The sequence below is a fragment of the Panulirus ornatus genome, chromosome 37 (genome assembly GCF_036320965.1).
Source record: "Panulirus ornatus isolate Po-2019 chromosome 37, ASM3632096v1, whole genome shotgun sequence".
Taxonomy (NCBI): Eukaryota; Metazoa; Arthropoda; class Malacostraca; order Decapoda; family Palinuridae; genus Panulirus; species Panulirus ornatus.
Genome location: NC_092260.1, coordinates 16,288,945 through 16,311,905, shown reverse-complemented (window position 1 = coordinate 16,311,905; position 22,961 = coordinate 16,288,945). Strand labels below are relative to the sequence as shown.

Genomic DNA, 22,961 nt, shown 5'->3' with positions numbered 1-22,961 from the left:
ACTTACAGTGTGTCATCACCTGTATACCACATCGCTCCAATTTGCTCTTTCCTTTGCACATTTCACGCCCATCTATATGTTCAGGCACTGAACCTTCAAAGCATCTTTCACTCACCCATCTTCTTAGTCTCCCTAAAGTTTAATGGTACTCTCTCATCCGAACTCTCATTTGCCCTCTTTTTCGACCCTGCACCTTCCTCTTGATCTCCTGCTGCTTTCTCTTATATATCATCCAGTCATCTGTATACCACATTGCTCCAATTTGCTCTTTCCTTTTGCACATTTCACTCCCATCTGTATGTTCAGGCACCAAACCTTTAAAGTATCTTTCACTTACCCATCTTCTTAGTCTCCCTAAAGTTTAATGGTACTCTCTCACTCAAACACTCATTTGCCCTCTTTTTTGGCCCTTGTGCCTTCCTCTAGACCTCCTGCTGCTTTCTCTTGTATATCATCCGGTCATTTGCACTCCTTCTTTGTAAGTATCATCCAAACGCCTCTCTTTTCTCTTTCACTGACAAATTTACTTCATCTTATCACTCTCTACTTTTCCTAATTTGCCTGCCTCCCGTTTTTCTTATGCCACATGCATCTCTTGCATATGCCACCATTGCTTCCCTAAAAACATCCCATTCCTCACCCCCTCTGCTCACTTCATTTGTTTTCACTTTTTGCTATTCTACACTCAGTCTTTCTTGGTATTTCTTCACACAAGTCTCCTTTCCAAGATCACTTACCCTCACCACTCTCTTCTCCCCTACATTTTCTCCTCTTTTTTGAAAACCTCTACAAATCTTCACCTTTGCCTCCACAAGATAGTGATCAGACATCCCACCAGCTGCCCCTCTCAATACATTTACATCCAAAAGTCTGTCTTTTATATGCCTATAACTATCAATTAAAACTGTAACTATCAATTGATAATGCCCTTTGACCATCTCTTCCACTCACATATGTATACTTGTGTATATCTCTCTTTTTAAGCCAGGTATTCCCAATCACCAGCCTTTTTTCAACACACAAATCCACAAGCTCTTCATCATTTCCATTCACAACACTGAATACCCCATGTGCACAGATTATACCCTCAACTGCCACTTTACTCATCTTCACATTAGAATCACCCATCACTAATACCCAGTCTTGTGCACCAAAACTGACGACACTCTCGCTCAGCTGCTCCCAAAACACTTGCCTCTCATGATCTTTTTTATTATGACCAGGTAGATAAGTACCAATAATCACCCATCTCTTGCCATCCACCTTCAGTTTTACCCATATCAATCTAGAATCTACTTCCTTGCACTCTTATTACACACTCCCACAACTCCTACTTCAGGAGTAGTGCTACTCATTCCTTAGCTCTTGTCCTCTCACCAACCACTGACTTTGCTCCCAAGACTCCTCCAAACCATTCTTCCCCTTTGCCCTTGAGCTTCATTTCACTCAGAGCCAGAACATCCAGGTTTCTTTCCTCAAACATACTACCTATCCTTTCTCCTCATTTTGGTTACATCCACACACGTTCAGATACACCTATCTGAGCCTTCGAGGAGGATGAGCACTCCCTGCTTGACTCCTTCCTCTGTATACTCTTTTAGAAATTGAATAATAAGAAGGGAAGGGTTTCCAGTCCTCTGCTCTTGCCTCCCTTTAGTCACCTTTCATGACACACGGGAATATGGAGGTAAAATTCTTTATTCCCCATATGTTTACTCATTTCATGTTCTTTTATCCCTTTCAGTTGTTGCCTGTTTGCTATGCTATCTAGTTGTTCTTAAATGTTTCTGATTTCCTTGATAGTCTTTTGACTTCTGTTGAACTTTGCCCAATTAATTCTTCAGTCAAGTAATAATTTTTGTTCTTTTAAAGTCTTACACAGTAATTTTTGATATTTTTACAGCATTTTTCTTTCCTTTTAGGAATGCTGTCTAGAGATGACATTCTGCACAGACTTTGAAGTCCTTGGCAAAATTACGGAAGTTGAACTGAAACCTGGTGGGAAGGATGTCCAAGTCACTGAAGAAAATAAGGAAGAATATATAGAGTAAGTCAAGTCAATAGTATTTAAAAAAAAATGTAAAGGAGCATTCAAGAGTCAATAATACATCAAAGTTTTTTGAGAATATTAAGTTGATGCACATTTGGTTTCAAACTATTATTATTGTTGGATTGCACTAAAGTTCTTGGTTAGGAGCAGTGGAGAAGGATGATGTAGATACTACGATTAGAATTCAAAATTGCTGTTTCAGAAATTAGGGTGAAACAGTACTGGAGGGAGAAAAAGGGGAAGAATATATGTAATGGTGTATGTGAAGGAGGCTTGTAAGGACAGAGATAAGGAGAGACATCTTTGCCATAACCACCCCCATGATGGGAGTTCCCGGAGGGAACTGGCATTGTACAGATAGATAGATAGTGTCTGAGATCTATAAAAACCAGCACATTCAAGATTATTGCTTATGAGAATCATAATTTTTATTACTGACTGTATAGTTCACCTCATACTGCTATACCCTACATGTGTCTTGATGCATGGCAGTAAAGCTCCAAACATTTTTCATTTCCTTGTGTGATATCAGATTTTGCCCTTATCATCTTCTCTATTGAGTGTATGATGGGTATAGAATTTTGAAGAGGAACTACATATGCTATGCATTATGTAGTTTTAAAATTTCAAAAATTAGATGAGGATGCATTGATGTGTATTGTGTTAGGAGAAGATAAATGGAAAGATTAAGGCTAAGTACTTCACAAAGATTTTTTCTCCATGCTCTTCATTTCCTGCATGAGTGAGATACCATCAAGACAGATGACTGAGCCTTAGAGGGAAAATTCCTCACATGACTCCTTGCTTTGTACCTTCTTTTGGAGAGCAATACCGGAAGGGGAAAGTAGCAGTTGGTAGGCAGCTACAGACCAGGGAGGTATATTACTGGTACTACTTGCCTGGGTATTGGGAGTGTTGGTGATAGATGCATAGTGAGCTAGCACATAACGGGTTGTCAAGTAGTCTTTTCTTTCTGCTTCACACTTCTGGCCACGTCTAACATGTATATTGTCCTCAGACATCTCATTTTGAACACTTCCACCTTCCTCCGCACAACTCTATCTATAGCCCACGCCTCGCAACCATATAACATTGTTGGAACCACTATTCCTTCAAACATACCCATTTTTGCCCTCTGAGTTAACATTCTCGGCTTCCACACATTATTCAATACTACCAGAATCTTCGCCCCTTCCCCACCTGCCCCTTCCCCACCCTATGACTTACCTCCCCTTCCATGGTTCCATTGGCTGCCAAATCCACTCCCAGATATCTAAAACACTTCACTTCCTTCAGTTTTTCTCCATTCAAACTTACCTCCCAATTAACTTGTCCCACAGCCCTACTGAACCTAATAACCTTGCTTTTATTCACATTTACTCTCAGCTTTCTTCTTTCACACTTTACCAAACTCAGTCACCAGCTTCTGTAGTTTCTCACATGAATCAGCCACCAGCACTGTATCATCAGCAAACAACAACTGACTCACTTCCCAAGCCCTATCATCGACAGCAGACTGCATGCTTGCCCCTCTCTCCAAAACTCTTGCATTCACCTCCCCAACAACCCCATCCATAAACAAATTAGACAACCATGGAGGCATCACGCACCCCTGCTGCAAACTGACATTCACTGGGAACCAATCACTTTCCTCTCTTCCTGCTCGTACACATGCCTTACACCTTGATAAAAACTTTTCACTGCATTTAGCAACTTACCTCTCACGCCATACACTATATCTTCCACAGAGCATCTCTGTCAACTCTATCATATGTCTTCTCCAGACCCATAAATGCCACATACAAATCCATTTGCTTTTCTAAGTATTTCTCATGTACATTCTTCAAAGTAAACCCTGATCCACGCATCCTCTACCACTTCTGAAACCACACTGTTCTTTCCCAATCTGATGCTTTGCACATGCCTTCACCCTCTCAATCAATACCCTCCCATATAATTTCCTAGGAATACTCAACAAACTTACACCTCTGTAATTTGAACCTTTATCCCCTTTACCTTTGTACAATGGCATTATGCATGCATTCTGCCAATCCTCAGGTACTTCACCATGAACCATTCATACATTGAATATCCTCACCAACCAGTCAGCAACACAGTCACCCCCTTTTTTAATGAATTCCACTGCAGTGCCATCTAAACCCGCTGCCTTGCCGGCTTTCATCTTCTGCAAAGCTTTCACTACCTCTTCTGTGTTTACCAAACCTTTTGCCCTAACCCTCTCACTTCACACACCACCTCAACCAAATCACCCTAAATCTGCCACTCTGTCATCCAACACATTCAACAAACCTTCAAAATACTCACTCCATCTCCTATTCACTTCACCACTACTTGATATTACATCCCCATTTGCCCCTTTTACCGATGTTCCCATTTGTTCTCTTGTCCTACACACTTTATTTACCTTCTTCCAAAACATCTTATTCTCCCTAAAATTAAACGATACTCTCTCACCCCAACTCTCATTTACCCTCTTTTTCACCTCCTGCACCTTTCTCTTGACCTCCTACCTCTTTCTTTTATACATTTCTCAGTTATTTGCACTATTTCCTTGCAATAATCATCCAAATGCCTCTCTCTTCTCTTTCTTTAACAATCTTACTTCTTCATCCCACCAATCTCTACCCTTTCTAATGGGATGGCCTTGATTATTGCCTCAGCTGCCCATACCATCTCAGCTAACATAAAAAAAAAGATTAATGAGTAAGAGTGGATGGTGGCAATATATATGGAGCATCAAAATAGAAAGTTTTAGACTTACTGAAATATCTTGGGAGGCTGAACAGTATGCAAATGATAGGTGTTTGAAATTACCGGCAGTTTAAGGATTTGTTGTCTTTTTGTTTGACAATTTGTCAGAATTTAGTCAACGATTTTGCTTGTGAAATATTAAGCACAATTGCTGATTATTGAAAGTTTCATCAATCGAAATTTTTAAGCTCATTTGATATGTTTTAATCTATACCAAAGTTTATTCTTAATGAATATATAAAAACCTTATACCTACACTTAAATGTTCCTTACAGGTTGATGATGCAGTGGCGATTGACACGCGGGCAGGAGGCTCAGACACGACATTTTCTTGAAGGCTTTTCTGAAGTGGTGCCTTTAGAATGGTTGAAATACTTTGATGAGCGAGAACTTGAACTTTTGCTCTGTGGCATGCAAGAAATCGACATCAATGATTGGCAGAAGCATACTATTTATCGACATTACAATCGATCATCTAAGCAGGTCATATGGTTTTGGCAGGTAAGTTTATTGAAGTTTCATGTAAATTTTGTTGAGATACTCATTGCTATTTGGAATCTTCGCTTCATAATGTACAGGACTGTACTACTGCTGTATGGTCTTACAGACCATAATAGTGATCTTATATCCATAGCAGACAACAAGTCACATGTCCCTTTTCTTCTGCAAATAAGATTAAGAGTTTCACAAGAGGGTTAATGAAATGTGCAGTTTTTGCCATCTTACAACATTTAACCCTTTCCCCTCCAACTCCTCCTCACCAGTATATTAAACATTACATGTTGATGAATTATCACAAGTGTATTTAACTTGTTCCTCATTTTACCTTAAACCTTGTAGTATATTGCAAAAAAAGAAAAGAAAATCCAGTTGCAAAGTGAATGTCAATAGTAGCTTTATATTTTCATAACAGACAAAATATGTATGGTATGACAAAGAACTAATGTGAAATCTATTGCAAAATTTCTCTATACGTTTTAATTAGTTACTGAACGATTTCTTTCATAAAACTACCTTGATATTTCTTTTGAAATATTAGAGCTGTCAGACTAGTTCGCAGTTATTGATTTGTAGTTTACTTGTGAAAATGTGACCTTAGCAGTACATCTTTTCACAAAGGAAATTGGAATAGTGTTGGTGTCTTAATGTAGAATACAGTCATTAAAATTCTTCAAAGTGTAGCCTTTACCACAAGCACAACACCACAGTCTCACCAATACCATCATCGCCATCATTACCAACCACCACCTCCTCCACCAAGAGAGGAGAATACCTGTAAAAGATTGGACTGATGATGATTGTATCTTTCTGATGAGTTTGTTTTCCCACTGAATTGTAACACCCCCCCAACACACACACACACACACACACACACACACACACACACACACATACATAGAGATAGAGAGAGAGAGAGAGAGCAGCAGCAAGCAGCAGTATTTAAAAATGATAGAATAAACTGATTGAGGGCCCAGGGGGATGTTAATGTGTTTGATATTCTGATGTCATGGAAAAAGGAAGAGTGAATGTCATGTTTGACAGGTCTATTGTATGATTGATAGGGAGATGTATTGTCTCCCCCATTCTATTAGGTTTCTTTTCTCACTATATTGCAATCTTGTTTCATAGAGAGGCACAACATGGGTGTTAAATAAGATAATTATTTTTTTCTCTTTTCTTACTTGATCACTGTTTCCCTTGTTAGTGCTGTGAACAGATGAAGAAAGGTCACATCTGCTTACATCCATTCTCTAGTTATCATGTGTAATGCCCTAAAACCATAGTTCCATGGCCAGGCCCCACAGATCTTTCCATGGTTTATCCCAGATGCTTCACATGCCCTAGTTCAGTCTATTGACAACACGTCAACCCCAGTACATCACATTGACCCAGGTCACTCTCCTTTGCATGCCTTTCACCCTCCTGGATGTTCAGGCCCAGATGAATCAAAGTTGTTTTCAGCTCATCCTTTCATCTGCAATTGATTCTCCCCTTTCTCCTTTTTCCCTCCACTTCTGACACGTATATCCTCTCTGCAACAGGCGTCAGAGATATAGATAGATAGTCAACCTTTCCTCTCATTCTCTCTATATTTAGAAATGTTTTATATAGAGACTATATGATGTATACAGTAAGTCTATATGCACCATCCCCAAACAACATCTACATTTCTATGATGCCTAGGAAGTGCCATCAGACCAAACACTTTAGTTGGGTAGTGAGAGAATTGCTTGTTTGTAGCTGCCAGTTGTGTGTATGTTGTTAGATTGGCCTCCCAAGTACAAGTATTTTACTCCCCTTTTTTTAAAATAGTGGTAGTGATTTGAGGTAGTTGTGTTTATGGAAATCAGATTATAAAATTGTGAATAATCACACAGTGGTATGAATTAGTGGATTTGTGATTGCCAGTGCTTCTCAGTTTGCCCTTACGGCAGCCTAGATATGAGAGCAGAATGTATCCACCAGATACACTGCTAGTTACTTGCTGTTTTCTCATAGCATTTGACTTATTTTTCATAGTTTCCAGTGGTTGTAGCATTCTAGTACATTTGTCCCAACTTGCATGAATAAAAGGATGTAAGGGAATGATATTTTATGTATTTAATGGAGAAGAAAAAGTATGTAAGAGCAATTTTGAATGTGAGGGTAATATTGATGCGCAGTATCAAAGTGGTGCTCAACTGTGGGTTGCAGCTTTGAATAGATGTCCAAGCTTTTGCATAAAATATGTACAAAACACCCTGCAGCTAAGAATACAGGGTGGCTCATATTTAGTAATTCAAAACTTTGGAGGCAAAATATATGAAGTATTGCAGTATCTCACTCATGTGCTGATTAGGTGTGTTGAAGAAAATTTCTCCAGGAGATTAAAGATTGGTTACAAAGTAAAAATTTCATCGCAAGCATACAATCAGTTTTTGGAATATTCATTACTATGAAAGATAAAAGGTGAATATTCATTCTGAGCAAGACTTTCTGAGTTTTAAATGTAGAAATAAGCATGAATTCCCAGACCTTTTCGTTTCCAGATTACATAGAAAGTAAAAGTTTACCCTTGTACATTGGCCACACCACTACCATTAGCAATTATTATTAGTAGTTAGTGATTAGTTCCTATAAATGAAAACCATATAAACACTTTGTCCAGTCATACTGAACTAAGGGATGAGGGAGGCAGCAGTCATGGTACTGCTATATCTTGTTATGATTGAGAAGAGTAACTTCTATTTGAAACTCATTTCTGAGCCTGTTAGAGCTGAGGATTTGTGCATATGGTATTCTGTGTAAACGAAAATATCATACTTGGAGGGTAGTTAATCCTCACACTGCCACTACCATCATCAATTATCTGTATAAGCCTGCTCTCATCATTGTGTGACTTTTTAACTTTGAGTTCCTCTCCTTTGATATACTGCTGATTTATTGTTCCATTAAGTAGCCATTAGAGATCTCACTTATTTCCGAGAAGGCTCCCCAAAAATATTCTCTTGTCCACAGTATCCTTACAAGCACTCTTTATAAGTGCACTGCTCTCATCATTGTGTGACTTTTTAACTTTGAGTTCCTCTCCTTTGATATACTGCTGATTTATTGTTCCATTAAGTAGTCTTTAGAGATCTCACTTATTTCCGAGAAGGCTCTCCAAAAATATTCTCTTGTCCACAGTATCCTCACAAGCTCTCTTTTTAAGTGCACTGCTGTCACCTTGAGGTTGTGTGTACATTGTGACCTTGTGGAAATTATGTAGATTTCAACTGAAGAGGATGTACTGAAAGGGTTTGAACATATGGAGAGGATGAGTGAGGAAAGGATTACCAAGAGGGTATGCTTGTCTGAAATGAAAGGAACAAGGAAAAGAGGGAAACCATGGAGCAGCTGGAAATATGAAGTGAAAGATGCTTTGAAGGCACAGGGCCTGAACATGCGGGAGGATGCAAGGTATGCAGAAGATAGAGTAACTTGGAGTGATGTGGTTTACTGGGGACAATGTGTTGATAGATTGAACCAGAGCACAGAAAGCAGTTGAAGAAACCACAGAGATCTGTGGGGCCTAGTGATGGATAGGGGGCACTGGTTTTGGTATGTTATACATATTGGCTAGAGAGTCGATATGGACAAATGAGGCCATATCTTTGTCTGTTTCTTGTGTTATCTCACAAACATGGAAAAACACCTTTGAAAATATTATAAACTCTTGGATGACTCTTCTTCGAAAAGGTGTATTTATTATTGATATCATTTTGTGAGGAAAGTGTAAAAGAATGACTTGAAAAATGTGTTTTCCCATGTTTGTGAGATCACACAAGGAACGTAAGCTGTGTTTGATATTTCACTTCTCAGACGCTCGACACAGTTAATGTAATGTTGCTTTGTAGGGGCTTGCTCTTCATGGATTTAGTGAGTGATTGTAGTGATATTCCGTAAGAAAATGGAATACTAGCACAGGAGGCCCTCCTGACAACTTGGGAGTAATGGCTATGCATTAGACAGACTGGTAGCTTTGTTACAACACTTTCTAGAACCAGTGGCATCAGCAAGAAAAAGCAGCAGCACAAAAATGATGCCATGTGTACTTGTTCACTAAAGATGAAAATTAGCAATGCACATGGTGCAGATGTGTCAGAATATAGCATGATTAGATACAATGATTTTGCAGTAGCATGAACACGTAAGTCATTCCCATCCGTTTATCTCATCATTTGTCTTTTAGTATTAATAAATGAATATCATTTGCCACATTTATAATTATTACTTATTCCACTACACTTTAAGTATTCAGCAGGTACCCTGACTACATGTGAATCTGCAAGGAAGAATCTTTCACCAGAGCAGTGTAATCAACAAACAGCAGCTGACTCTCTTGCCAGGACTCGCTGCTCTCAACAAATTGTTGTCCTGTTCCTCTCCCTAAGACACTTGTATTCACCTCCCCCTACTTCATGCAGAAATTGAAAAGTCATGGTGACATTGCTCACCCCTGCCCAAGAGCTACTTTTACCTGGAACCCTCCAGCTTTCTCTTCTACTTGCACACACACTTTACTGTCAATAATAGCATCTCTCTAATTTAAGTATCTTTCCTCCTTCACTATATATTTGTAATAGTTTCCACAAAGCGATATCATATACTTTATCCAGATACGTGAAGTTCACATATGAACCAGGTGTTACTGCTCGCAGGAAGGCACACTGAGAGTGAAAGCCTACAAGAGGTCACGCTGAGTGTGAATAATTACATCTGGCAGGACTTTATCATTGGGAGCACAGTCTCTTCAAAGAACTTCTCACTCAAAAGGAGTTAACATTTTCCTGCTACTGGAAGTAGTGTATCCTTGGGCTGCAGGGGCCTCATAGGTAACACCAAGACCCTTTCTTTGAAATTGCTCCCAAGATAATTATAAGTAAATAAATGAAATATGTATTTTTTTTCAGTTTGTTCGAGAGATAGATAATGAGAAGCGTGCAAGATTGCTCCAGTTTGTGACAGGAACTTGCAGAGTTCCTGTTGGAGGCTTTGCTGAACTTATGGGTATGTAAACAAACTTTATTTTTTGTATAGATGAGGTGTGAAAAACTGTTTTGTTTGTCTCTTTTCAGTGTATATTTTTTTTTATTACAATTTTTATAAGTTTACATGAGGAGGTATGTATTTTACTTTGTGTGTCTGCTTTTAAAGATTTTGAGTATGAAATGATAAGACTGTGAAAGTTAGAAAATATAGTTAAACCATTTGTTATGCTCACTTAGTTTAAGTACATGTTCAGAAAAGAATCACCTTAACCCATACAGATAGCTTCCAGGTTTTTAGTAGATAAGATTTATCCTACTATGATCTTTATCTGGTAAGGTGTTTTAAGTCTTACAATAAGTTATTTGAATAAATTTGAAATTTTGTTCACACTTGCTGTTTCTAGCCTTAGCAAGGTCGCACCAGGAGCAGACATGAACAAGAGCCTTGCTTGCTCATGACAACTCTCGAAGAGTCATGTGTGATTTACCAAAACCATTCATAGTCATTCTCCACAGGCCATTCCTTAATTTCTTTAGATTGCTTCTTTTGCCCTGCTTCAGGCAATTGTCAGCACACACCACAACAGCTTATATAACTAAAAGCCCCTTTCAATTTATCATTCCATTTCTTTCTTGAGCATCACACCCCACTAGCTTTCTCTACTTCTGACTCAATCCCCTTGCTCAGTCTCGCTTCACCTTTTTCCGTCTATTCAGGCTGTTTCAGTACATGCACCAGCCAACCAGCTAGAAGAGCTCAGAAAGTGCTCCTTGTATTTTGAAGAATTTGGAAGGTCTGTAGCTCCTGAAGCCTATTATGTAAGAGTAAAGGGTGGGGGTAGAATGTGAAGGAGCCCCTGATTGATATACTGTATTAAATAGATGTTAAGTTTAAGGTACCAAATTTTATACTGTATTAAATAGACATTAAGTTTGAGTTACCAAATTTTATACTGTATTAAATAGACATTAAGTTTGAGTTACCAAATTTTGAAGTTGAAGTTTTCTGTCTTATAGTCAAATGCCTCGGAGTATTGCTTTCTATAAGGAGATCCAGGTTTTAAGAGAAATTCATTTTTAAGAGATTCAATGGGAATTGAGCAGTTGCTAAATTTTACTGTATAAAAGTGCATCTCTGACTTTACAAAAGGGTAGTACAGGTGCAACACTGATTTTCCAGCAACTGATGGTTCGTCACCTCCTTTAGTCCGGACAAATTACGTGAGGGAACTTGAAATTACCACGGCCGCCAGACATGTTTCACATGGTGTTGTGTGAAGGGCGTTCTTATTTACATTCTTTACATTGCACTTGGTGGTGGTGATACTGCAATTCTGTGAGATTCTTAGCTTCTTTTGCTTAAATTTAACCCTAGCTATGGCTTCTAAGAAATATGAGTGTCAGTCATGGTGTCAAAAATATACACCACTCCATATCAATCCAAGGTAAAGTAGAACTGTTGAAAAAATGGACCGTAGTATTTTGGTGTGTAAGCTGTGTGACATCTACAGTATTGGTTCATCAACTGTTTGTGATATAAAGAAGCAAAGGGAGATGTTGAAATTCTATGCAGACAGCGATTCCAAGAAGCAAATGATGGTTAGAAAAACTATGAAAGCTGGTAAGAGTACTGAGCATGATCGAGTGATGATAGAATTGTTTTGACAGTATCGGAGTGATGGAGTGGACTTGTCAGGTAGCATGATAATGGACCAGGCTAAGTTGTTCCATAAAGAACTTAAATTACGACATGAGCATGACTATAGTGAAGGATGGGTTCAAAGATTCAAGAAGCATCATGGAATTTCCATGAATAAAGTGTGTGGAGAAAAGCAGTCTGCAAACCACGAAGGAGCTGCCGAGTATGGGGATGAATTGCGAAACTTGTAGCTGATGAGCACCTCAGTCCTGAGTGGGTGTATAATGCATTTCATTTATTTATTTAATTTACATTTAATATTTGTTTGATTTAAATTTCTCGCAGTACATGGTATACTTTAGACACATGGGAGATGTATAAAAATAATTAGTGGGTTAGAGGTGTGTTGATGAATTATTATTACATGACCATGGTTGGTCTGGCAAAATGGTTAATTTGGCAAGGCTTTGGAACCAAGAGTACCAGAAAATCAGTGGTGTACCTGTAGTTGGTAGGCAGCCAGCAACTCGCTTAGATATCAGGAGAATTAGTGACAGCTGCTATGTGAGCCAGCACTTCATTGGTTGTCAAGTTGCACTCCTCTGACCCTGATAGCTGTCTTTTCTTTCTACCTCACTCACACATCAAGTACTAGCATTCTGTCCACAACCATACAATCTTTCCTTGTCATATGTAACTTTTGACACATTTAACACACAGCTCATTTTTTGTAACTAGATTTTCCTGTGGTGAGCACTGTGTGCTAGCCCTGCCTTTTGGTAAAATGGTAGGAGCAGTAGATAGAATTTGGTAGGAACATTTAAGCAGGAGCATTAGGTAGAAAGAGTAGGAAGGAGAATTAGATAGAAGTACTCAGTAGGAGCATTAGGTAAGACCCCTACAAACTGTGCTAGAATTACCCTCTGCCAGCAGCCAGTTAAGGGCGAGGTACTAATGGCTGAAAAGCAACACTGGAGCTCAGTAATTATAGAGACTATTGCCATGGCCATCCCCTTGAGGGAGTTCCACTTGTAAATAGACCTCAGAGATATAGGTAGACAGTAAAGTTTTAGTGTAACCTAAAGGCAACACTGTAAGTCAGTTAGATATTTAAAATGGCCTCATGGTTGAGGCTGTTTTGTTCATGTAAGCTTTGTTACTGTTACTAGAATTACTTTAGGGACTCATTTTGAGACCATTATCACTGCCTGAGCTAAGAAAGGAAATGAAAATAGAGGTCTCAGCTAACATAAAAAAAAAAGGAGAGAAATAGACATAAAGCTAGGAAAAGCTTGTCAGCACTCTTTATTGAAGCCAAATACTCTACTGAACTTTTTGTTACAAATTGGACATAAGCCTGGTATGGATTTTGATAAGGGAATGTATCAAGACCAGTCAGTCATGGCTAGATCTACAAGGAAGAGACAAGAATTAGAGATGACAGGAACCACAAGAGGGCAAATGGTTGGAGATGTGGGAAATTGTCAAAAAGCAAGACTGTAAGGTAACATCACAACTAGAGGAGGAGTTAGAAAACTGAGATGAGACAGGAACTTAGTGAAATGAGAAACACAGTCACTATCTGTGAATGAAAGTTCAAGTTAGTTTATGGGATTCAGGAGCTGCAAAACCAGAGGAAAGAAGATAGATTCATAAAAAGAAAGCAAACCAAGTCTGATGTATCTGTTCTAAATGGCCTATAGGCTTTTCATTTTGTGGAAGAAACTAAACTAATGTGTATGGTGGGCACGGGAATGCAGCAGGAACAATTTTAACACCTATTCAGGTTGAAGAAAGGACTAGAAGGTATACAGAATCTCTTGGCAATAGTGGGCAGCGAGGTGCAGAAGGAGCTATTTTGACAGCTGATCAGGAGACACCGAGCATGAAGATATGTGTAGAGGAATATAGACTGGGGCTCATATGAACAGTTGCACAGAAAATTAAGTGAAGGGGTTGAAATAGTGGTATGCATTGCTAGAGATGGAGCAGTCAAGGAGTGAATGGCCTAGTTGATAAAAAGTTTAGAAAAGTACTAAGCACACGACTTTTGCTTGTAAGAGAGATTTTAGAAAAAGTCAGACACACAAGTTGACAATTTACCACTGAGGGATATAGCTGAAAAGTGGATGACACCAAAATTAGAAAGATGAGCAAAACAAGATGTTGATTGACATAAATCGCTGATTATTTTTGTCTTGAAAAGACCATACACCAGATTTGGAAGAAAGGTAAAATAATTGACAAATGCTATGAAAAGATTATTTGAAGCTTTAGAATTGCTAGATGTAGTTTCAGTGGTAGAAGAGAGAACATTAGAAGCAACCAATTATGGTTACATGTTATAGAGTCAGCCAGCTAAAACAGATCGCCTCAGCTTGAGGATGAGACAATGTAACAGCCTCATGGCAGGAATTTATATAGTCAAAGAAAGTAATGAAATATTGTAGTTAGGAAACTAGAGGTGAAACAAAGGAAAATAGTGGTAGATGGGAGACAAGCCTTCACCCACATGATTTCAAAGTTTATGTATTTGTAGTTCTTAAAGGCATGCAACAGGTGTGCTAATGTTGGAGTAAGCATAGATACATCCCTTAAGATGGGATTGGGATTGAAAATTATAATTAGAGATGCTAAAAGAGTAAGTGAGAATATCACTAGAGAGTCAAATCTCAGATAAAAACTGGATTTTAGGAGCATTACTGGCTTAGTGTTGTTCAAGAAGAGAGGATTTATAGTAAGACTATGAATATTGGTGAAATAATAGGAAAAAGGGGTCAGGTCCGATAGTGAGACAAAGGTCATGGGAGGGAGGGGCTGGTATTAATCGTATCTGAGCTCTTCCTCTTGTTGGTAGTAGAGTTAGGCGTAACCTGGTGATTCATAGCACCCCATATGTTGACCGGACTCTACCCTGTCATCTCCGTATAAAGGAAAAATCAAGAAAGGAAAGGGGAGGAAAATAGATGTGAAGAAAAAAAAAGAAAAATGATTAGAATGGTCAAATGGTGCATGTAGGGAGAAGATGGTAAGGCTAACTGTGTAATCTAACCTTAGTGAGGTAGAAAGTAAGACCAGCAATCCTAACATAGAGGGTGTAAGGTGGTTCCTGGCATCTAACACAAAGTTAGAATAGTATTACACCCTTAGCAGCTGCTGTCTACAACCTAACACGCACTGATTTTATTAAGTGACTGTACAGAGGAGATAAATATGTCTCCAGTGCACAGTCTATGAAATTCCTTACCTGATAAAGGTAACATCAGCAACAACTTTGAGCTTTTCGGCTTGATGGTGTTGAAGTTCGACCAGTTATCACTACCTTTGCTTGATCGGTAGGCATCCTTAGAAAGACTTTCTTTCCTGCTGTCATTCCTCTCATATTTAGTAAACATGTACACCATTACATGAAGTCCTAAAACCATAGTGACATTATAAAATTTTTATGTAGTTTTAGAAATACTTCATATAGAAAATGAATTTAGGAAAGGCTGATTACTGTGACAATGTTTTTGAGAGAGAATTGCCATTTTTCCTAACCCTATTTGGCTTGTTGTGTTGTGTGGAATATGAATGTCCATACAGGTTATTTAAGGTTACTGTGATGTTCTAGGTTGCAAACCTAGTGACCAGGTTATTGTGATGCTCTAGGTTGCAAATCTAGTGACCTGAGCGATGAAAGCAATTTGTTGAAGGAAGCTAGGTGGTCACTTTTAGTGGCTTGGCCTCATTCTGAGTTACTATCTCTGGCCAGTCATTACCAACAGGTCTTGGAAGCTGTCCCTGTAGCTCAAATATATTAAAGTGAAAGAATGAGTATTTTATTCAGGAAAATTTGTTCCCAAAATTCTTTATTAGATATTTTGAGCATTGCAGTTGGGCTTCCTTGAGAAGATAAAGTTTGGAGGTATGTTCAGGAAGATTCTTGATTGAATGCATAAGAAAAGTAATGCATGGTTGTATTGGTGAAACTATTTAAACCAAATGAGCTCGCAAATTTTTTTTTTAGATATTTTGAGCATCGCAGTTCCTTGAGAGGATAAAAGTATTGGAGGTATGTTATGGAAGAATCTTGATTGAATGCATAAGAAAAGCAATGCATGGTTGTATTGATGAAAATTTAATTGTATATTGTTTTACCATGTGCACTAAATATTATCACATGGTTATGCTGTTCACAGGGAGTAATGGACCTCAGAAGTTCTGCATCGAGAAAGTAGGGAAGGAAACATGGCTGCCACGGTCCCACACATGTTTCAATCGCCTTGACCTGCCACCATACAAGTCTTATGAGCAGCTGGTGGAAAAACTAACATTTGCTATTGAGGAAACTGAAGGGTTTGGACAAGAGTAAACTAGTTAGACACATGGACCAAATGGTGATTTATAATGAATATTAATCTGTATCTTGAAAAATAAGATATGAACATCCACCCATTTCCAGTACCTCAATACTTGAGTCATATGCATTGTATTATACAGTAGTTTCATTGAAGGACATCAGTTTTGGTGATTTCATGGTTAACATGAATTTTCCATGAAGAATTTCTCTCCAGTTTATGTTGAACATCAAGTGTGATTCTTAGCCAGCAACACATCGCTTTTTCTGTGTCAGGCCATGGTGTCTTTCTCATAGTATATTGAAATGTCAGATGCACTGATAAAAGAGATATTATCAGTACTTTGAGTGACTGAATTTATTTAGTTTACAAAATGTAGAAAATATGGTTGTTTGATTGTGCTAATGAATTTTTCATGCTTATAATTATTGATGAGCCACCTTGACAGATGGATGTCAGGTTTAAGTACCTAATGAAAATTCTGCTCTGTAGGTCAGAAATATGTTTTTTTTTATATATTTTTATTGTTTCTGGTCAACTTACTCAAAATGTAATACAGTGTTTAAAAATGAATTTGCTGCATATTGGCATTCTGTATTATCTTGCATTTTATGTCTCTGTTAGTCATATGGCTGATTATTTTTTCCATCTGTCTACAGTGGCTGGCTGTCTAAAGTGTCATTAAAGTCAGAGGAGATTACAAAGGTAACTTTGTGATGTTTTAACCGTAACATCTACATTATTTGAAGTTAACTGCCATCTTTTGCAGAACAGCTGATGAAGTTGATTTTTCATTATTTTAGTGTCTTTGTGACAAGAAATACAAATATAATTGTCTGCATGGTAATCATACTTGGTAAGACTTGTTTATATATAAATTTTGAGATCAGCTCTGCTTGGATTAGGAAATGTTTCAGCTGATCCTCCCAACAAAATAGAAAAATGTTAAACTTTATAAGCAGATTATATAGGAGATATTACTGAAAGACAAAAGTGTGTATAGATTTATTTTATATTCTTTATGTAAGGGAAAAATATTAAACATTTATGGATATAGGTAATAAAAGAATATATCCTTGGGACTAGAGGAGAAACAATACAATCAATATATTTCCTGCTTGTCATAGATGACTGAGAATGTAGGAGTAGGGATGGAGTCTGGAAATCCTCCCCTCTTGCTTTATCTTTTTCAGAAAGTAGAGGAAGAATTTTTAATGATTTTCCTGAAAGGTTCAGTTCCTTATGCTACCTCACAAAGGCTCATATAAAAGAAATATATAAATAGTCCTTACCTTTAATTTTTTTCTTTTATGCAACTGTTTCTCCCACCTACCAAGGTAGCGTTAGGAACAGACAAACAACAGTCTTATTTGCATATATCTGTTTTAGCTTTCATGTGTAATGCAGAGAAAAAAAAGAGCCATCGACCACAGCCAAGCCCCACAGTGTTCCAGTCCAGTGATAGCACTTTTCCCTCTGTATTCTACGTAAGTCCAGTTCACTCTATCTTGTGCATGCTTCTGACCCTCCTGAATACCCTGGTGCCTCTTTGAGTCCATCCTACCATCTTGTAACATCAATGGAAAAATTAAAAGAATACCAGGAATTATATGTAGTTCGAGTCATGCCCCAATGAATGTCATATTGACATCTGCGTAAGTTATGTGGAAATGGAGAGAAATGGTATTACTCATCAAAGCAAGATGTTCAATGAGTACCACATGCAGACCCTGCCATTCTGGAGAAATCTCTTGATATTTACTTCATGTTATGTAGGTACTCTCTCTTCCCTCCTCCACTACTGACAAGGAGATCTTCCTAGTATTTTTTTTTGCTTAACCTCTCCATATGTCAAAACCAGTTCCAGCGCACTGTCCCCAGCTCTCTCAGTCAATTTACACTTACTACCATGTCCCACTAAAATGTCATTCCTTGCATGATCAACATTCTTCACACCATGTATTGTCCTCAGGCATTTCATATCTTATTCACCCTCTATGCCTCTGCATTTAGGGCCCAAGCACTGTTGGGACAAAAAAACATATCCAAATTTGCCCTTGACAGACACCTGGAGATAATTCCACAGCATGTGAAAATTCATCTTTTGCGGGGCTGTCGTAGCATTAGGGAAAAAAAGGAGTAAAGACTCATAAAGGAACTTCTCGCTCAAAAGGAGTCCTTTATTTCCCTGCTTCTGCTAGGAGTGCAGCCACTACACTACAAGTTCCATATGATGGGTGTTAGGATTGAATGATAATGATCTGCATCTTGTCTCGACACAACTTCCTCAATAAGCTCAGACTTAGATAGGATATCTCAATGAGGAAGATAATATCTAGTTACGTTTAATGTCTCCGAGACCCAGTTTCTACCCATTTCTCTTTCAAAATTCTTTACAACTTTTCTCTCTCCTTTGATGGTTCTGTGATTTGACAGCTTTACTCAGTGAATGTACTTGGTATTGCTGTCACGTCCACTCTGTCTTGGAAACCCCATATTATGGAAATAGCCAAGTCAAAGAAACTGGGTGTCCTGTTTAGAAATTTTTATCTTGGAAAGCAAAAATGGGTATGTATGAAGGAATAGTGGTTCCAACAATGATATGGTTGCGAGGCGTGGGCTATGGATAGAGTTGTGCGGAGGAGGATGGATGTGCTGGAAATAAGATGTTTGAGGACAATATGTGGTGTGAGTGGTTTGATCGAGTAAGTAATGAAAGGGTAAGAGATATGTGTGGTCATAAAAGGAGTGTGGTTGAGAGAGCAGAAGAGGGTGCTTTGAAATGGTTTGGTCACATGGAGAGAATGAGTAAGGAAAGATTGACAAAGAGGATATGTGTGTCAGAGGTGGAGGGAACAAGGAGAAGTGGGATACCAAATTGGAGTGGAAAGATGGAGTGAAAAAGATTTTGAGTGATCGGGGCCTGGACATGTAGGAGGGTGAAAGGCATGCAAGGAATAGAGGGAATTGGAACGATGTGGTATACCGGGGTCGACGTGCTGTCAGTGGATTGAACCAGGGCATGTGAAGCATCTAGGGTAACCATGGAAAGTTCTGTGGGGCCTGGATGTGGAAAGGGAGCTGTGGTTTTGGTGCATTATACATGACAGCTAGAGACTGAGTGTGAACGAATGTGGCCATTGTTGTCTTTTCCTACCGCTACCTCGCGCACATGGGGGAGGAGGTTGTTATTTCATGTGTTGTGGGGTCGCAACAGGAATGAATAAGGGCAGACTATGAATTGCGTACATATGTATATATGTATATGTCTGTGTGTGTATATATCTGTATACGTTGAGATGTATAGGTATGTATATGTGCATGTGTGGACGTGTATGTATATACATGTGTATTTGGGTGGGTTGGGCCATTCTTTCGTCTGTTTCCTTGTGCTATCTCGCTAACGCGGGAGACTGCGACAAAGTATAATAAAAAATAAGTTTATGTATATATATGTACATACCCACATACCCTAAACATGCCTTTCTCTCTCCTGCATATTCAGGCCCTGATCGTTCAAAATCTTTTTTGCTCCATCCTTCAAACTATGATTTGATATCCCAGTTGTAATTTGGCAGGACCCAGTAATCTGCAATGAGTATATCTTCTTTCTTTCCCTTTTCCTGTCTATCTTGTGTATGGTCTTCATTGGATCCAAAAATAATTGAAGATTTATGTCTCACCCAACTGGATTATTAATCCCTCTAACTTTGGTGCTACCCATTTTCTGGCTCAATTTTGATTCATGCTTTCTCTGAAATATCCCTTTTGGCTGACAGCACTGATATTGTAAGCTCTGCACATCTACTGGAGCGTTAATTATCTTGCTTGCTCTGTTTCTAACAGTATATTTCATCTACAGCTTCACTCTTTCTGGCTCCCCTGTTACAGTGTACCCAATATATCATTCATCAGGTTCACAACCTGTTGAGTAACCCCAGAAACTGCTGCTCATTTCCCTCCCAGCTACTATGTTAAGTAGTTTCCATAGCTTGTTTTATCTGCATTTCCTCTTGCTCAACATTCTGTAGGAAATCAAGAATAGCCTTTTTTGTCCTTTCCTGTTCTTTAATCTCTTTACCTTCTTTTCCTTAGTTATATATCTTCTGATCCTCACCTTATGTGACTGTTCTCATGGTCTTTTACTCAGATCCTTAATTCCTTTGAGTTCCTGTCTCATTTCATGTTACACCTAATGTTTACTTCCTTTGAGTTCCTGTCTCATTTCATGATACACCTAATCTTTACTTCCTTTGAGTTTCTGTCTCATGTCACTATGACCCCTCTAAGATCCTTGAATTGATTCCTCAGTTTCTGTACCCCCACATCTAATTGTGTTAAATTCTGCTGTTGCTGATAAACAGTATTTGTGTGCTTGTGTGTGTTATTACCTATTTGTACTGTCTGGGAAGAGAGTTTTACATTTGTGGGGTCCCATCTCTTGACATTCTTTACATGCAGGTTCTTAAATTTATGAATCCTGTCTGGATTAACTTTGTTCCTAGTCATTTTATTACATTCATCCATCACTTATGTTGTAGAAATACATCTTTATATCTTTTTTAGCAACTTTCTTGCTTGAATTTATGTTATGTCTTATGGTCGCTGTATCCTTACTTTTGTCAAAGAACTGTTCAGTCTGCTTCATTGATCTGTTTATAAACATAGAGGTTGTGATCAGGTCACTCCTCACTCCACAATTTTAAAGCCACTGGCCTTTCCATTCAAGTCAGCTCACTCAATTATGGTACTATATGCCATTCCCTGTAACTCAGCTCAATGCTGGTATTGTGTTTGTTACCTTCCTCTCAACCTTCCCTTGTAACTTTTTGTTCTTTGTTATGTGCAGTGACCAGACTTGAGAAGCATTTTCCTCTTTTAACTCGATAGAGGCCTCCATATGAATGGCTTGTTAAATATTTCTTATCCTTTGTACTTGAAAACTATACAAATACTTGCTACTCTCCTAATTTGGAACTCTGATGACAAGTTAAGGACTGTGTCAACTCCCAAGTCCTTAAAAAAAGAATCCTGAAGCTTATATCCTGTTTTAATGCATACATGCCTGCATTATCATGCAGGTGTGATTAATGAAAAATTAAGGTGAAGATAGATATTTTAAAGTGAGGAGCATAAAGTATACGTTTTCCGTTGCTGCCTGTAATTTTATTAGGTAAGATATGTTAGATTTTTTTGGTATGGTTTAAGCCTCTGATTTAGTCAGTTTAGATGTTAAAGAAAAGTTATTTGTGATATCATTAACAAGATATTTAACAGTAACTGCTCAGTGATAGGACAACTGCTCAGTGATAGGACTGTTGTTTTGTTGTGTGTAACCCATTTTGAAGTAAGCAGATGATTTAATGCTTTTGATTCACCCCATGTAAGTGATATCAGAATTAAGGCAATAGGTTAGTTTTTATTAAGATATCTGGTGATTATTGAAAACTACCTGGTGCATCAACAACTAAGGTCAGTAGACACACATAATGTAAAGTTTTAGATAGATACAGTACATATTTATAATTTTTTTTTTCCATAAAGCCTCAATAAAACTAGTAGTGTTATCTAAAGACTTTTGAAAATTCATTACAGTGTCATTGTTAGCAAAAGACAATCACATTTTCTTGTATAGTGTGGAAATGATTAATAATGACTTTTGAGGTGAACTTTTAATTTGTACTTAAGATCAAAATTCCAGCAGGTGATATAGTTATTAAGGAATGAGGTTAGTGGCATTGCCTCAGTAATGATGCTGATATTAATCAGAAGAATAGAGAACATTAGTTCAATGAGAACTTAGCTGAGACCATTTACTTATGGATCATTCTTGTGAATCTGTGTTCTGCACGATACATTTAAACATATAAGTGTGAAATGAAGATTGTAATGTCCAGTTATTGTACATTATCAGAATCTTTAATGTCGTCAAGAAATGCTGCTTGAAATATTGCCTCATGAGTGACACGACATAATTGGAACTCAGTTTTTGTAAAGTATCAAAAGGTCACTTTCCCCAATAGGCACAAGTCATGGGCACTGGTGCCTACATCAGGGTTGAGCCTTTGCTGAAGGGTAGGTGGGGGGATGCTATTTCCTGTGTGGCAGGGGTAGTGACAGGAATGGAAGAAGGCAAGCAAGTAAGCATATGTACATATGTATATATGTATATGTCTGTATATGTATATGTTGATATGTATATATGTGTATGGGCATTAATGTATATATATATATATGTGTATATGAGTGGATGGGCCATTCTTATTATTATCATACTTAATTGCTGCTTCCTGCGTGAGTGAGGTAGCACCAGGAAACAGACAGAAAATGGCCCATCTACTCATAGAAGCATTATTTTTTAATATATTTTGTTGCTGTGTCCTGAGTTTGCAAGGTAGCACAAGGAAACATACAAAAGAATGGCCTAACCCACCCACATACACATACACGCCCACACACGCACATATACATACCTATTCATTTCAATATATACATACATATACATACACAGACATATACATATATACACATGTACATATTCGTACTTGCTGCCTTCATCCATTCCCGTCACCACCCCATCACACATGAAATGGCACCCCCCTTCCCCCGTGCGCACATGTGGTAGCACCAGGAAAAGACAGCAAAGGCCA

General features: G+C 38.2%; 1 protein-coding gene across 3 annotated transcripts in view; it reads left to right on the top strand.

The window, feature by feature from the left end:
• Positions 1–17,254, top strand: part of Su(dx) (Suppressor of deltex) — a 71,489-nt gene extending 54,235 nt beyond the window's left edge. For 2 of the 3 annotated variants that reach the window (XM_071683852.1, XM_071683853.1), the window contains 4 exons: positions 1,923–2,047; positions 5,098–5,323; positions 10,255–10,351; positions 16,153–16,474. In XM_071683852.1, coding sequence (XP_071539953.1) covers positions 1,923–2,047; positions 5,098–5,323; positions 10,255–10,351; positions 16,153–16,325 — 621 coding nt within the window. In that variant the 3' untranslated portion in view covers positions 16,326–16,474. Of the gene's footprint in view, positions 1–1,922; positions 2,048–5,097; positions 5,324–10,254; positions 10,352–16,152 lie in introns of all 3 variants that reach the window. The other variant, XM_071683851.1, reaches the window with a different exon arrangement.
• Positions 17,255–22,961: the final 5,707 nt, after the last annotated feature.